Here is a 16,386-nt window from a genome sequence, read left to right as displayed (position 1 = left end):
ATCCTGCAAATTTTAGCTTACAGTTCATTTCTTCCAGGACTTTCACCTCTTCAGCGGAGCTTTCTTTGACACTCTGTTCTGTTAGGTTCCCTTGTTATGCAATCTCTTAACATTGTCTATTTAATACCTGGTCCCCCCACATAGGAACCAGGAAACTGAGGCACTACCAAGGAAAGGGCCTTATCCAAGGTCACATCGCTATAGACCAGCATTTGCAAAATCCTCAGGGTCAGGCCAGTTCCGACCACTCCCAGATAGTGACCACCAGAGAAAATGAGAAGTCAGGGTAAAAGAACTACCTCCATCCATTCAACAAACATGAACATTTACTGTGTCTGGCACAGAGCAGGTATTCAACAAACTTACTGAATACATGACTGAATGATAGAAGTGTTAGGCCTGTACGTTCAAGAGCACCTTTGGTTTCCGGACTGCAGCAATGGTTACCAAACACTAGAGTCTCCCGTGACTAGAATGGCAGGGAGAACAGGACTCGATCATTTCATTCATTGCCTGGCACACGATAGGTGTTTTTTAAGTGTTACTAAGTTGATGGAATTGGCTGCCTGAGGTAGGAGAATGAGATTGGGCCTGGGGTTTAGGATGCCAATAACAACAAAGATTTACAGAGTATTCTGGAAATGGACAGTGGTGATACTTGCACAACATGTGTACTTAATGCCAAGAAATTGTACATTTAAAAAATGGTAAATTTTGTTATGTGTTTCACACACACACACACACACACACACACACAGAGACTTAAGGAGCACATGTTGAGCAATCACCTCTCGCTGGACATGCCTGAGCCTCAATGTCAATGACAGCACTGCCCTCTGCGGGCTGATCTGAGATTTAAAAAGATGGATGCCTGGGAAGCCCTTCGTACAGCCTGGCATATTCACCAGGCTCACCACAAAAATGTGGGCATTTCTATATAGTCATTGCCATCATCACCTTTGAAATTAGCCTTTTTAATGGCTACAGGGATACGCTTTATCTCATCTGTTAGTAACTGCTCTCCCTGCTTCCCTCCTCAAACTAGCCTCTACTACAGCCATCCTGAGCCTATTAAAACCTATTCGAATCACGTCATTCCTCTACTCAAAACCTTGCAATGGTTGCCGTTTCACTCAGAGTAAAGCTCAAGTCCTTCCAGCCGCCTGCCTGCAAGGCCCTACCTGATCTGTACCTCGTGTCCTGCCATTTCCCTCTATTCATTTCACCACACGGGCCTCCTAGCTCTTCCTCACGCTTCAGTTTCCCTCTCGCGTCTGGGCCTCGCTCCCAGCTTCTCTGCGTGCTGGGAATCTTCTCCCACCAGGCAGCCAGCCAGCCACATGGCTCACTCCCTGGCCTCCTTCAAGGCGTTGCTCAAATCTGACCCCTCGATTTGACCCAGTGCCTGTCTAATACGGCAGCCCCTCCCAGCATGCCGCTACTTTACTCTTCTCACAGCACTTACCACCTTCTGCTATAACCACGTAATTTCATTTGTTTGTACTCCCCACCCCAATAAATGTACACTCCACAAGAAACTGGGATCTGTCTTGTTCAGTTTCCCAAGAATCTAAAACAGTGCATCGCACATAGTAAGCACTCCATACATAAATTTCGGACTAAATCAATGACGTTAAAAAAAAAAAAAAAAGCTAAATCCCCTACTGTTGAGCACTTAAGTCGTTTTCAACTTTTTTCGATTAACGTCCGCTATTTGGCGTCCAGCTGGCGCCGAGAGCATGCGCTCAGCACCCACTGTCCCGATAAATTCTCACAGCCACCCTCTGCTTCCGCGACCACATTGTACAGAGGCCTGGGAAGGATCGGGGCCGGGCCTCGCCTTCCACCCGCCTTGTCCACCGCGGAAGCGGAAAAGTACCTCAGGCCATCCTGCGCCGCCCGCTGTCACTCTCATCTTGCGCATGCGGCCTAGGCCGCGCGGCCTGCGTCACCCGCCGGTCGACTAAGCCCAGTCCCGGAAAACAGCCGCTCTGCTATGGGCTTCCTCCTACCCGTTCTCCGCGGGACTACGCTGACGCCTCCTGACTCCTGTTCACTGCGAGAATCCGCCAAGGCCTGGAGCTCCCCTGCAGAGGCCTGAGCCTGAGTCCGGGAAACTCCGGGGATGTTCACGTTCGGCTTCAGTCTGCCCCGCCCCCCGGATGCGTGGCGGCAGGCGCGGATGTGACGTCATCGCGAGGCGTCCTCCTGAGGACCCCAGAGTGAGTCCTTATCAGGAGCCGAGGCCCGCTGAGCTCTGTACTCTCTGGTGCCCACTCCGGAGAAAACCGCGTGTGCAAATGTCTGCATGGGGTACGGGACTCAGCGCATGTTTATTTGGCCAGGGCGCTTGCTTCGTAGTCATTCATTTATCCATGCAGTCGTTCATTCAATAAATTTATATCTAGCATCTCTTCTCCTGAGCATCTATGTCAATTACTCACCAAGGACAGGACCTGCTCTCAGTGTCTCTTGTGGCTGACAGCACATAGTAGGTGTTGGGTTGGCCGGAGTTGACAAAAAAGACCCAGATGGTCCTATTTACAAATGTAAGCCAAATTGCATCTACGCATTTATTCATTAAGTACTTGCCGAGCCCCTATTATGTGCTAGATACTGAGGATTCAGCGGAGAACAAAAAGTTACGGCTTTTGTACTCATGAAACATAGTTCTTGTATTTAATAATAACAGTAATAACAGCTTGTATTTATCAAGTGCTTACTTTGTGCCAGGCACTATGCAAAAAACTTGATACATGTTATCTCGTGGAGCTCTCACACTACCCTAATGTAGCTGTCCTTATGATCATCCCCATTTTACAGAGGGGGAAACAGGCAAAAGGCTAAGTTGCTTGCCCAAGATCCACAATTGTAAGTGCGTAATTGTAAGTGGGCCATCTGACTGTAGATGGTGTGCTCCACACTGCACCATAGTATTACCACCAGTTGTGTGGTACGAGTCAGGGTGTACATGGGAGAGTGGCTGGGGCTGCCAAAACCAATGTAAGCGCCATGAGGATGGGACCTTGTCTCCACTGGCTTACCGCTGCCCCCTCACAGGAGACAGGACTCGTTCCAGATTTGAGGAGAGGTTGAGGAAATCAAAACAGACCACAAACAGTGGCATTTTCTTTCTCAAAACAGCATGGGTTTCAGAAGCTGCCAAAATTAGCTTCAGATTGGTCATGTATCACATGGAGAGATTAATAGCATCTACCTTGGGGTTGTGAAGCAAAAATAGTTGGTGTAAAGTATCTGGCACCCGGCAACACTGGAATGGGAGAGAGTTTCCTAAACCAGCTGCCTGGCAAACCCATCCTGCCAGGCTGCAGCCCATCAAAACCAGTGCAGCTCGTGTATGAGGTGTAAAACAATACGGCAAATGTTTAAATAACAAAAATTATTACAGTAAAAGACACATTGCCATTACCCCCCTTCGCTTCAAACACACTTCCTCATCGTTCTTGCCACTTTCTGAAGCAGTTCTGGAAGCCCTCTTTCATGAGTGTCTTTAGTTGCGCTTTTGTGGCTGCCTTGATGTCCTGAATCATTTTGACGTCGGGCAAGAACCAGAAGTCGCACAGTGCCAGATTCAGTGAATAAGGTGGGTGAGAACACACCGTATATTTTTATTTGACAGAAATTGCTATATGCCAGAAATGATGTGTGACATGGAGCCTTGTCATGATGGAGAATGATGTATGGCACACTTTAAAACATCTCTGAACTGTAGCTCACGCCCGACTGCAGGAAACAAGTTGTCACATTGTTACTAAGATTCGATGCACTTTTTCCTGTATTGAAGATCCCTGCCTTTCCGTTAGATGGCACTTGACAGCAGCATTCACCATATGTTTTGATCATATCGGAAAGGCGCCTTGTCACACATTGCTTCTGGTAGGGCAATTTCTGTCAAAGAAAAACATTACGGTGTGTTCTCATCCACCTTATTCACCGGGTCTGGCACTGTGTGACTTCTGGCTCTTCCCCAAAGTCAAAATGACCATGAAAGGTGAACGTTTTGAATCGATTCAGGACCTTGAGGCAGCCATGACAGTGCAACTAAAGACACAAAAGAAGAATTCCAGAACTGCTTCAGAAAGTGGCAAGAATGATGGAATAAGTGTATTCGAAGCGAGGGGGAGCATTTTGCGGGGGATTAATGGCAATGTGTCTTTTACTATAATAATTTTTTTAAATTTAAACATTCACTGTGGGGTGACCAGTTAGCTCAGTTGGTTAGAGCGTGGTGCTGATAACACCAGCGTTGCCAGTTCGATCCTCACATGGGCCACTGTGAGCTGTGTCCTCCTTAAAAAAATAAAATTAAATAAATAAGTAAACAGATGAATACATAAATAAACAAACATTCACCACATGTTTTGATCACACTTTATATTTTGGATTCAAAGAACTTGAATAATTTTCACTGTCCTGTACCAAGCCCTGAAAATGAAGTGCCTTTCACACCATCTGAATCCTCTTAGTGCTGTCAGAGTTTGGGATAAAATAGTTGGTTGACCTTTGTTTTTCCATTCAATTTTATTTTTTGAGTAGATACTTTAGGCTTTCGGCATACATTTCAAACGGTATAAAGGGATAAGCAATGAAGAGTAAGTCTCCTTCCCGCCCCTTCCCCATGAGCAACAACTAGTATGAATTTCTTAAGTGTCTCCCCAGAGATATGGTAGGGGGTACTTTCCCTTCTTTGTTTTTTTTTTTTTTTTTTTTTTTTTTTAATTTTTAATTAAATTTATTAGGGTGACAATTGTTAGTAAAATTACATAGATTTCAGGTGTACAATTCTGTATTACATCATCTATAAATCCCATCGTGTGTTCATCACCCAGAGTCAGTTCTCCTTCCATCACCATATATTTGATCCCCCTTACCTTCATCTCCCACCCCCCACCCCCCACCACTTTCCCTTCTTAACAAGATATCTTAACATCATTCCAAATCAAAATACACAAGACTGCCTCAGTCGTTATAAAAATTGCCCAGCATTGCATTGGGTGAAGTCAGCTGGCTCAAGCGGGGCCATTCTGGATACTCTCTGTATCTGACATTTCAGAGCAAAGTTGTTGGGAAGGATCTGCTCGTATTGATACAGGAGAGTTAGCATGTCCCTAGGTAGACAGGGACGTCCCTGGTGGAATAAACAAAAGACAGCCATATCCTAAAACTTCAGGTTTTGAAATCACTCCTTCACTCTAGGACATAATGTAACAAGGCCTTGAGGTTAATCATAAAATTCCTTTTGGCCTGATAAATGAAGCAGATCTGATAGATAAGAGTGGGTTACTTTGCTGATTCCTTTAGGATGGGCAAGCAGAACAAACCTGGTAGACGAATTTCATTAGAAGGCGCCAGTTCCCTTCTTCAAACAAGTTCCCTTCTCCAATCAGCTCCCCTTCCCCAAGCAGGCAAGGGAAGGTGTAAAAGTAAGAGCTTTTGCCTCAGTCATGGGGCACCCCCATTCGGGACCCCTTCCTGCTCGGGAGCTGCAACCTCTTCTCCTGCCTCTAATAAACTATCCTCTTTTTAAAACTTTTCGCTTCTCCTTGGTCCATATTTCCATTCTTTGGCTTCACGAGACATGATCCCGGCCTACACTCAGAAACTGCTAGCAGATCCAATATCACCTACATCAGTATTTTATGCGTCTGGAAGCTATGGCAGTCAAGAAAGTGATGAGTCCATACTTCCACCCGCGTGGCTGTATTCAACTCCCCTCCCTGCCTTGTGAACTGGTGCCAAATGGATTTTGCTCAAAGTTGAGGAGCATTTACAACTTGGGGGGAAAAGGCAAGAGAGAGGCCTGAGTAGGATGACAGTCCCTTAACATTCACAGCCACAATTCTCCATCAGTCACAAGGGAATTGCATCCATTTATGTCAGCAGACTGTGAAGATAGGACAAAGGAAGTGAAAATGATCAGACATTAAAAGCTATGAAACTGCAGCTGTTGTTTCCATTTAGGGAGACCGGCCAAGTGCTAGATAGTTTGCTCACATTATCCCATCTACCCTGCAATGTCACTATTATTATTGCCTTTCACAGATGAGGAAAAGTAGCTCTAAGAAGATAAGTCATTTGTCTAAGGTGGTGAGAGGCCCTAGAACCTAAAATGCTGGATTCCATCCTTCCCATGTGAACGCAAGGCTGGGAGCTGCTCTTTTGAGGCAACTCGGAGCATTAATACCAAACGGGAAGCTTTGAAAAGCAGCCAGTGTGTCCGAGGCCCTAGAAGGCAAACCTGAGACAGGGATCTCCATGGAAGTGATTTTTTGGGGACAGCTGTTTTGTGTGAAACCCTTAAGGGAAGAAGGAAACAGGATGGGGTAGGGGAAGAAGCTAAGCAAAGATGTGAGTTCAGCTGCAGTCTAGCTTCAGCCTAATCCTGCAGGGGAGCCCTGGAGCATAAATGATACCAGAAAGCTTCCAGCCTTGGAGGCAAGGAGGCCAAGCCTTCATGCGCAGCCCCCCGCCCCCCCACCCCAGTCAGTCATTGACTGCCAGCTGTAGGGTTGCCAGATTTAGAAGAAGAAAAAAACAGATTGCCCAGTTAAATTAGAGTTTCAGATAAACGATGAATGGGATAGACTTACACTAAAAAGGTACTCATTTATCTGCAATTAAATTTAGCTGGGCGTCCTGTATTTTATCTGGCAACCATAACAGGTAAGAGGAAGTGAATGTGGCATATCTTTCAGGTCTCTCTAGTCATCTGAGGGTGGTTCTTCTGGGGGAAAGGGGCAGCTGTGAGCCCTCTGCAGCCAACACCCACAGAGGTGGGGGTTGGGTGCAGGAGTCAGTAAAGGGGACCTGGGAAGAACATCAGTGGCACCCACTATGGGCAGGGACTCTGGGGGCAGCTCACCAGTCAATGGTAAAAAAGACCAGCAGCTCTTGCCCAGACTGGTAAGTCCAAAGCATCCTCAGGATAGCCTGGTCCCCGCTTCCAGCCCCCTCCCTAGCTGCCTTCTGAGGACGTTTTTTTGCTCCTGCAGTCTTTCTCCTGCTTGTGTTAGGGCTAGAGATGGAGCTGGGCTATTTAACTTCGTCTCATCCAACATTTTTGAAAGGTACTTAAGTAATGGAGGAGCCTCTCCTTTGAAGTGAAGCTAGAAACCTCTCCCTTAAAAAGGCCCCAGGACCCCAGGAAGGGAGAATTTGGGGAGGGGATAACCACCTGTACTTAAGCAGCTGTTTTTGTAGGGGCCCAAGATCCTTTCTTAAAATTCAGAGATCCTCTCCTAGCAGGTTCCCTACAAAGCAGTCCACCCCACCCCCACTTTGGAGGACTTTGCATCCTCATCACAGGAACCTGGGGGATCTGTGGGTTCTAACCAGCAAGAGCCCCAAGATATAGAAGTGAAAAGGGTAAGCAAGGGGTGGGGTAGACAACATGAATGTCCAACAGTAATAACCGTTTATGTTAAAAAGATAACACACAAATCAACCGTTTATTCGTGTGTATGTTTGTGTATGTGTGCACTAGTTCCAAGTGGATTGATAGGAAAAGGGTGGGGTTGTTTGGAAAGTGTAGGAGATACTCGCTTTTTTGTTTTTCAGCATTTGTTTTATTTTAAAGCGACAGGGAATCATTTTTATACTTTCTAATAGTTAAATACAAATCAGGACTTGCCCCGATGGTCACAAGAGGGAGCTGTGTATCACACCCATCTGCACACATCTCCTACCTTGGAAGAACAGACTCCTCCTCAAGATGTCACTTCTGTGGCTGCAAAAGAGGTTCTGTGGAAAGTAACCTCACAGGGTGATCTGATCATAAATTTCTAACTGGGCAGTCAAGGTGGGTAGTCCTGCCCCAGGCCTATAACTTCTTTAGTGAAAGGTTTTAAGCCAGTCCTGTCCACTGTTCTTGTGCATCTGGGTAAACACATCTTTGAAATGCCAGAAGGAATACCCCTCAAAGGCATAACCACTCTCAAGAGAGCACATAATCTTGTTAATTATCCCATAATTCAATCCCTGCCTTGCTTTCTCCCACCTCCACGTAACTTTCCATATGTTTCCTCCTTAATTCCAAATGCATAAAAGAAACTGCAAACTGCCATTCTGGGGAGCATTTGAGATCTTTCTTCCCAGCAATTTTTGTCAGTTTTGGCTCAAATAAACTCTTATGAAAATTCTCGGGGGCCAGCCTGGTGGCTCAGGCGGTTGGAGCTCCGTGCTCCTAACTCCGAAGGCGCCGGTTCGATTCCCACATGGGCCAGTGGGCTCTCAACCACAAGGTTGCCAGTTCAACTCCCGCAAGGGATGGTGGGCTGCGCCCCTGCAACTAGCAATAGCAACTGGACCTGGAGCTGAGCTGCACCCTCCACAACTAAGACTGAAAGGACAACAACTTGAAGCTGAATGGCACCCTCCACAACTAAGATTGAAAGGACAACAACTTGACTTGGATAAAAGGCCTGGAAGTACACACTGTTCCCCAATAAAGTCCTGTTCCACTTCCCCAATAAAAAAAATAAAATAAAATAAAAATCTTAAAAAAAAAAATTCTCTAAAAAAATTCTCTACAGGTTTGGACATTTCTTACACTGACACCTCCCACCCTGACCTTCCAAGGCAGAAGAGAGAGAACAGGAAATGCAAGCTTACCATCCTTTATCTGCAATCCTGAAATCCAAGAAAACTCTGGAAACAAAATTTTTCTTCATTGGTACCAATGCTTAATCTGAACTGAGGTGAAGCTTTTTATAGCTTTTGTCCCATTTACTGTGGATATTTATACATTGCACAGCAAAAATATGACTACCGCTACAAAAAAAAAAAAAAAAAAAGCCAAAATGGAGTCACTTTTGCGAAGCCAGGTCAAACCAAAACTTAATAACTAATCTAATTGCAGCTTCAGCCTCTCCCAGGAGTGGAATTTTAAGTTAGTCAGTCTGGAATTTCCTTATCAACACTAGTGAGGTAATCTGCCTGATAAGACCCCTTACCTTCCCCTAGGGAAAGGTAACCTTGGCTGACATAATCCCTCTTTTAACTTCTTGGTCCTGCCCTCTTTCTGCCTATAAAAACCTTCCATTTTGTACAACTCATCGGAGCACCTCCCTAGTTGCTAGATGGTATGCTGCCCAATTCATGAATCAATAAAACCAATTAGATCTTCACACTTACTTGGTTGAATTTTTGTTCTTTAACAATGCATTCGATCATGTAAGGTGGCCCCAGACCCTACTGGGGGTCTGATATAATGTACACACAACATAATACCTTACTAAAATTAGAAAATTTCTGAATTTGGACTCACACCTGGCTCTGAGATGTGGTAAGGGATTGAAGACTTATACTCCCATTAATAGTTGCCCTTTAGCAAGCTACCCATCTCCCAGCCAGCTTTGACTTTGGGTCTTTGGGTTTGTCACCTTAGTACCACTTTCTGCCCCTCAGAACCCTTCATTCTCCTATCCTCTGCCCGAGGATGGCAGCCTATTAAGAGTGCCTTAAAGTTATCTAGTCCCTTGAAGGTTTAGAGACCAAACATCCAGAAAACAATGAAGAAAAGTTTCCTTTAGGAGGCAAGGCCGAGGGGCTGTCCTGTTGTTGAAAGGAACCTCTCCTCCTCCTTGACTACTAGGCAAACGATAGTCACACAGGACCCTCATCCCACCACAGGCACAGGCAACCTCACACCCACATCCTGGTCACTTCCAGCCCAGAGAGCAGTGATACTGGGCCCCAGGGCAGCTGGGGATACCAGGAACTGGAACTGTCACCCTCTGGCCCTGACTATGGCAGGTAATTGAGGACATCTCCACAGCCTCATCTGTGACCACTCCCTCTCCTCCGAAATTCTACTGTCTTCCTCCTTTCAGGGAATGGAGGGGTTGTGTGAACATTATTCAATTTGAGGGTGGGGGGAGGGGGAGGGGAAGAGAAGTGGCTGATGAGAAAGACCAGTCTGTGTGGTTAAAGGAGTCATGTTGGAAGATTTAAAAGACGAAGGATCAGAAGAGTCAGGCTTCCAACTGTTAGCGGACAGCATGTCTGTGTGTGCCTGTGTGCGTGGGTGATAGAGGCAGACAGATGGATGTGAGACAAATATGAGTGATGAAACAGATGAGGCCAGAGCAGAGAGACAGACACAGAGAAACATGGAGACAGACTAAGAGAGTTAAAAAGAAAAATGCACCCAAACCTGCCCATACAGTATTTCAGCAAACGCTTCTGAAACAGATCCAGTGAATTGCTACTTTTAATAAAAGACTTCTCTGTCAAGTACAAGAAGCCCCCCAAAGCAGGAGGCTGGTACCTGTGGATGTTAAAATCTGCATCCATCATTTTAGAACAATGTTAATCAACTAACCAACCCATGATTGTCCTGAGATCACTATCCAGGAGTTGGAAAGTAAATAAGGGGGCCTAAATACAGCATTTATGTTTAATTAAAACCTGACGTTTGTCTGAAAGCAGTGGGAAAGCCACTAGCTGGTAAGAATTTCAGGGCCTTGAGCTTCTCCTTCAAAGGTGTCCATACTGGCTTCTAGCTGCTGTGAGCAGGGCTGTATCTCTTGGCTTCTTTCCAAGTCTGACCCCCCGGGGGCAACAAGAACTGCAGGAGATGTCTCCCCTCCTGAAAACTGCTTTGGACACACACTGATGATCATTTCCAGAGTACGGGGGAGGGATGAGGGTATCAGCAAGGTGAATGAGCCCTTCCAGGGAGGATGTGAGACGGGTCCTGGCTGTTACAGAGGCTGGACTGAGGAGGGCAGGTGTCCCTTGCTGCCCCCTTAGCAGACTCTGCTGGAACCCAGGTGAACTGGTTTCCTCCTTAGCAGGACGCTGGGCAGGGGGAGGGCCTTAACTATTTGCTGAATGAAAAACTGGGTCACCTTCCTTAGCAAGGGCCTGAGGTGTAGCCTCGGTGATCTGTGGCTGAAGCTGCCACATACTGGCCTGGTCCAGGTGAGCTGGCACGGCCCCAGGCACCACCGAGTTCCTGCTCACACTGGTAAAAGCATGGTTTTTGCAAGTCACCTTCAATCATAAACCAAGCGGCCTCCCTCTACTTGTTACCTGTGTGACCTTGGGCAAGACACTTCACCTCTCCATTCCTTGGCTGTAATATAGGCACAGATCATATGTACCTGTTAGGGCTGTGTGAGAGCTTGGTAAGCTGATAGTACACAAGGAAAACACTTAGAATAGTGCCTAGCACATAGTTATATGATTCCGTCCTCCAACCTGGGCTGCTGTACATTACAATCTCCCAGTACTTTCCGGGAGTCTTTGGACAAACAGTAATGTTTCCTGGAAGGGGAAGGCTCAGGGGCTCAGATGGAAGACAGACTTACACACACAGGCAGCACCATCCAACTATGTGTCTCTGGCATCGGCCACCCCTGGTGTTGACTCTTCCCAGGACAAGAAGCCCAGACTGATGTCAAATTGAGTCCTAACCATGGCCTGCCCCTCAGCCTCTTCAACACCTGCCCAGCAGTTTCCATCCTCAGCAGCCCTGAGGGCAACTCCAGGCAGTGGGATTAAGAGCCCACTTGTGATTCCCCGAGGCTTTCCATTGTTATTTCAGAAGCTTTGGGCAGCATTTCAGGCAGGGCTGTGATGAATGACCCCGTTCTTCTGTCCAAGGCTGTCATTACAGGCACACACCACAGAGCCCAGTGGGGCGTGGCTTGGGGGACAGCCAGCTGGAAGTAATCGGCAGGCTCTTCATAGTCACAAAGGCGGGAAGTGGGGCGCAAGGGGGAGCTGTGCTTATCTGCTTTCAAGTCTCTAGTATGCTGGGAACAGAATCGCAGGACCAAGGGAGAACCCTGAAAACCCACTTCATGGGTTTATCAAAAATGCCTTTTACATGCTCTGCTCATGACTTCCAGGCAGTGCTTTCCAGTGACCGTGGAGGAGGTGGGAGCCGTGTCCTGCTGCAGACCCTGCCCACTGCCCTTACAGGTGGGGGAGACAGCATCCGCCCCTGCCTGGATGACCCCATGGAGGTGCAGGGCGGAGGAGGCTCCTTTACAGGCGATCCAGAGCTGCTGTTCAACCCAGGGCACAATACCTGCATCTAGTAGGACTCCTGACCTGAGGTACTTACCCAGGTCGGGAGCCTCTTCAGTGGCCCTGAGAAAACCATCTCGCACCAACCAAAGCCACCAAGACCGCCCCCTCTCCCAGAACCTCCTACGCTCAGAACTCCTGGTAAGTATGGGAGATTGGAACAAGCAGCATGTCTAATATCAACGTTTATTCCTATTTCATTGATTTTTTTTTCTCTCATCTATGTTATTTCCTTCTATTTTTTCTAGGGTTGATTAACCATTTTTTTTCTAGCTTCTTCAAATGGGAGTTAAATTACTGATATTTGGCCTTTCTTTTCGATTATATGAATTGAGGCCTATAAAATTCCTCTGAACACTGCTTTAGCTGCATCCCACGTTTGATATGTCACATTTTCATATCTTCTTGTTTTTAAGATCTATATTCCACTCTTTTCTGATAAATTAAAATATTCAGACCAAGTCCTGAAGTCTAATTTAAACTATTAACTTCATCTCACTTTATTTCCAGAATGACTTGGCTGCAGAATCTCTGTAAAACGATTTGAAGGAGTGAATCTCTTGAGGCGTTTAGGGTTTCTAACTGCAACAGAAGTGGGTCAAAAGGAATAGTTTGATGACTCTTGCCTTTTGTTTTTGATAGGCCATTTCAATTGAATAAAAACTGCAAACACAATTTCTTAAAATGAAACTAATAACACATCCAAGCAAGGTCTTCCAATGACTATAGAATAAGCCTTACTTGAAAACACACTTCACACAGTTAACAGAAAACCTGCCAACACTGCACATAATTAGGAGCTCAGAAATAGACGCCGTCTGCATGTTGCTAGCCTAGATTTATTAAATTTATTTCACGTCACTGTGGTCATTTTTACATTTGTTTATAGAGTTATTTTCAATCACATTACTGTTCACAGAATTCACAGAATTCATTAACAAACTAGTATTTTACATCCAAGGGTTTGCAGTAGCACAGCAACATGGAAAAGAGGCCCACAAGGTGCTTGTGTTCCGATTACTTAGAACCCGAGTCTGATCATTTATAGATGTCTAGAACATTATTGCTTCATTAGTCCTATTTTTTAAAAGTAATAAATGATTTCCAGGAAACCCACCCTGCGAGGTGTTCTTCATACGGTGATGGTTCTGAGTCCACTCATGGCATACCTGACATGTGGGGGCTGATCAAACCACCCTCCTATGTTCTCTGCTGCTCCAAGGGCTGGCCAAGGCAGAACAATGCCCCCTGCCTGTATAAATATTTTCTACAGCCTGCCATTTTCCTCCCGAGTCTTGCAGCTGACAGACTGCATTCACATATGGGTCTTATGTAAAACTTAAATAAGACATAAACAAGAGGGGCTCCGCGAATGGGGACTAGTGCTCAGCCACTAACCATGCAGGGAGAACATCTGAAGCAACAGAAGTACCTCGAGTCTCAGTCTGTGAGGAATGTTTTAAAGAAAATGATGTCCTTGGTGATTATGGTTTTCGAGGTGGCCGCTTTGCAACATGAACTTGAAGACTTCTTGGTAGATTTCAAGACTGGATTTTCTTATCTTGCTCTACATGAATTTCCATTTGTGAAAAACATCTTGGAGATTTCTTCGTGGACCCCAAAGCTCTGTGGATCTCACTGGGGTTAGGGGACTGGCTTCCTCAGGGACGCTGGCGCTCTGACCGCTTTTGGGGCAGGATCCCTGAGAAGTGGTGTCAGCATCAGATTTTGGGGATGGGAGTGGATGCCGTGTGCAGAGTGCAGGCTGCAGGCAGGGTCTCAGTCCAGCTTCTTGTTGTCTGTGTTGTGCACAGAAGCTAAAAAGTCGACGATGAGCTTGGCTGTCTTCCTGGGTCTCTCCATCACCACCGAGTGCCCACAGTTTTCCAGAAGTTCCACCTGGCAGTTGGCGATGGCCTTGGCCAACATGTCTGCCCCAGACACATCGAGCACCTGCAGGACGAGAGAGGAAATGAGATGGAAAAGATTCAGATGCCCGTGTGTACTTGGGGGGTAGACGCCCACTGAGACCTGGCAGAGGTGGCTTTGAGGACCAAGTCACCTAAGTGTTGGGGCTTGTGGCCCTCTAAGAGGAGTGACTGCATGGCTCTTATTTTGCAGCTCGGTGCCAGGAGTTGTGCTGCTTCCAGCGTTACTAAGGTAGAAACACACCGTCCTTGCCCATGAAGAGGTTCCGGTCTGGTAGGGAAGGCAAACAGGTCAACAGACAAATGCAGCATGATGTGACAAGAGCTCTGATAGGGGAGGGTCCTGAGAGCAGAGGGAGCACAGAGGAGCAGAATTCATGGAAGAGGATGGGAGGCCATGGCAAGTGTAGGGCACAGCAAGTAGCTGGGTGCTGACATAGCCCACGGGAAGTGGGGAAGGCATGGTGGGGAAATGGGGTGGAGAGGAAGGGGCCTCCAACCATGTTGGGGTGTCAGACCTCGATCTCAGCACAGTGGGGAACGCGGGGCTGTGTTCAGGACAGTGACATCATCATGCAAATGACCCTGACACCAGGCTAGGGTAGGCCGAGCTGTGGGAAGGGAACCCAGGGAAGATCCAAGTAGAGAACACTAACCACTAATTATCACAAGCTGGGGAGGAGTTCCCTTTGAGGGTCTTTTGGGGTCCCCAGAGCTGTGTGACCCCAGGCCCTGAAGTTTGTGAATAATGAGGAAAGCTTCTCCAACATGAAAGCCACCTTTTCCCAGGGCTGGTATTTTTCAAACAACTCATCTAATTTCATTTTCACCTTGCTATTATGCCAATCCAATTTACCTTGTCTCCCTAACACCCTCCCTTGGGCATTGAATTTGCATTCACTCTCCTTCTCTTAATCGCTTTCACCTCAACTCATCCCAGACAAGAGGGCCCCTCCTCTCATCCTTAACAGCAGAAGCAAAACCCCAACAAACTCAGCACCGTCTGTTTTTGAACTTCATTCTCTTCACCCCAGATCATTAAAACCAAGATTTCCCACCCACCTCAAAATGGGGCAAGCAGAATGCAGAGCACCCCTGGCCTGCAAAAGGGAACAGCTAATGGGGAGCTTAGTGAGAGGGGCACTCTGTGGAGGAATGGGACCCCTCTGTCACTCACTCACCAGTAAGGCTGCCGTGGCAAGTGTCAGAACAGAAATAAAGCCCAGATACTGTGGGAGAAGATACCCAGAGGATACACAGTTGGAGTCAACAGGTCAAAGCATGAAAAAGTAGGAACTCCCAACTGAGTGTCTATTCTACAGAGAGATCAGAAACCTTAATTCAAAAATGACCACTTGAGCTTCTAGGTTTGACACTGTTATGCTGTTAAATCCAGCATTTCCCATGGTCACCCAGAGGCATGTGAAACAGCTGAATGGGCCCACATGTGCATGTCTGTAGGAACCATAGCAGCTATTTCTTGCTGCTATTCAGGTAAATGGTGCATTTTCATCCATCCCATTTTAGGCCAGGGCCAGGGACAAGGGTGAGGGAAGTGAGACACTTGCCTCTGGCACAAAATTTAAGCGGATGCCAAAAAATCCAGTAATCAAGATGAATACTATTTTAATGCAGTATTTCAAAAAATAAATGTTAATACAAAAAGATCCATGATGAACACAGTATCAAAATTATAAATAAAGACAGGATCCGATCCTGCACTTTCATGACACACCACACCCTAGTTCCGGCCCTGCCATGCATTACAGTGGTAGTTAGGCTGCAAGCTGCTGGAGGGCAGAATGCTGCCTGTTTTGGTCCCTACTGTATCCCCAGGGACAATAGTGTCAGGCACATACCAGGTGCTCAATACGGATTTGTTAGCTGACCTGAATGCATAGGCAGTGGGTTGGTGGGTTCATCCCTTTGCTAGTTAGTTTGTTCATTCGCTTTCTTGTTTGCTTGCTCATTTATTGTGTCCTCTGGGTCTCTTGAATACTAGGCACTGTGATGGCAGGGAGAAGGGACATAAAGAATAATACAACTTGTTTATTTCCCCAAGGCCCTCCCACTCTATGGGGAGAAATACTTGAATGGATGTGCAGAAATCCTCTCAGAAAAGTGTGTCAGGTTCAGTTGTGCAGGCTGTATACTGCCCAAATCCAGGGGGCATCACTCACATAGACAACAATATCCATGGCACCCCCAGCCGTTGTGCAGCACAGTGGCTCTACAGAGGTCCAAAGAAGAGGGAGACTGAATTCAACCTGGCAGAGGGAGGGTCTGTGACATCAAATGTTGATGACAGAACAGGAAAAAAGCCAGACAGTTTGGGAAGCAAATGGCCATGAAATAAAGGACCCCTGAAGCCTCTGCTATTTGGCCTCTGCCTTGGGATGGT

The 16,386-nt window shown here is 46.6% G+C and overlaps 1 protein-coding gene across 12 annotated transcripts in view; it reads right to left on the bottom strand.

Annotated features, from left to right (window-relative positions):
• Window positions 1–16,386, bottom strand: part of LOC109443595 (monoacylglycerol lipase ABHD6) — a 67,546-nt gene that overhangs the window by 7,141 nt on the left and 44,019 nt on the right. For 4 of the 12 annotated variants that reach the window (XM_019724150.3, XM_019724152.3, XM_074313176.2 and 1 more), the window contains one exon: window positions 12,877–14,010. The exons of 1 other annotated variant lie outside the window; for it this stretch is intronic. In XM_019724150.3, coding sequence (XP_019579709.1) covers window positions 13,837–14,010 — 174 coding nt within the window. In that variant the 3' untranslated portion in view covers window positions 12,877–13,836. Of the gene's footprint in view, window positions 1–21; window positions 2,247–12,876; window positions 14,011–16,386 lie in introns of those variants that run through there. 7 more of the 12 variants (XM_019724147.3, XM_019724146.3, XM_019724145.3 and 4 more) reach the window with 7 other exon arrangements.

Source organism: Rhinolophus sinicus, chromosome 5, assembly GCF_057876585.1.
Source record: "Rhinolophus sinicus isolate RSI-liver-muscle chromosome 5, RSI-T2T, whole genome shotgun sequence".
Classification (NCBI taxonomy): domain Eukaryota; kingdom Metazoa; phylum Chordata; class Mammalia; order Chiroptera; family Rhinolophidae; genus Rhinolophus; species Rhinolophus sinicus.
The sequence above is the reverse complement of the archived record's forward strand: the minus strand, read 5'-3'. Positions and strand labels throughout refer to the sequence as shown.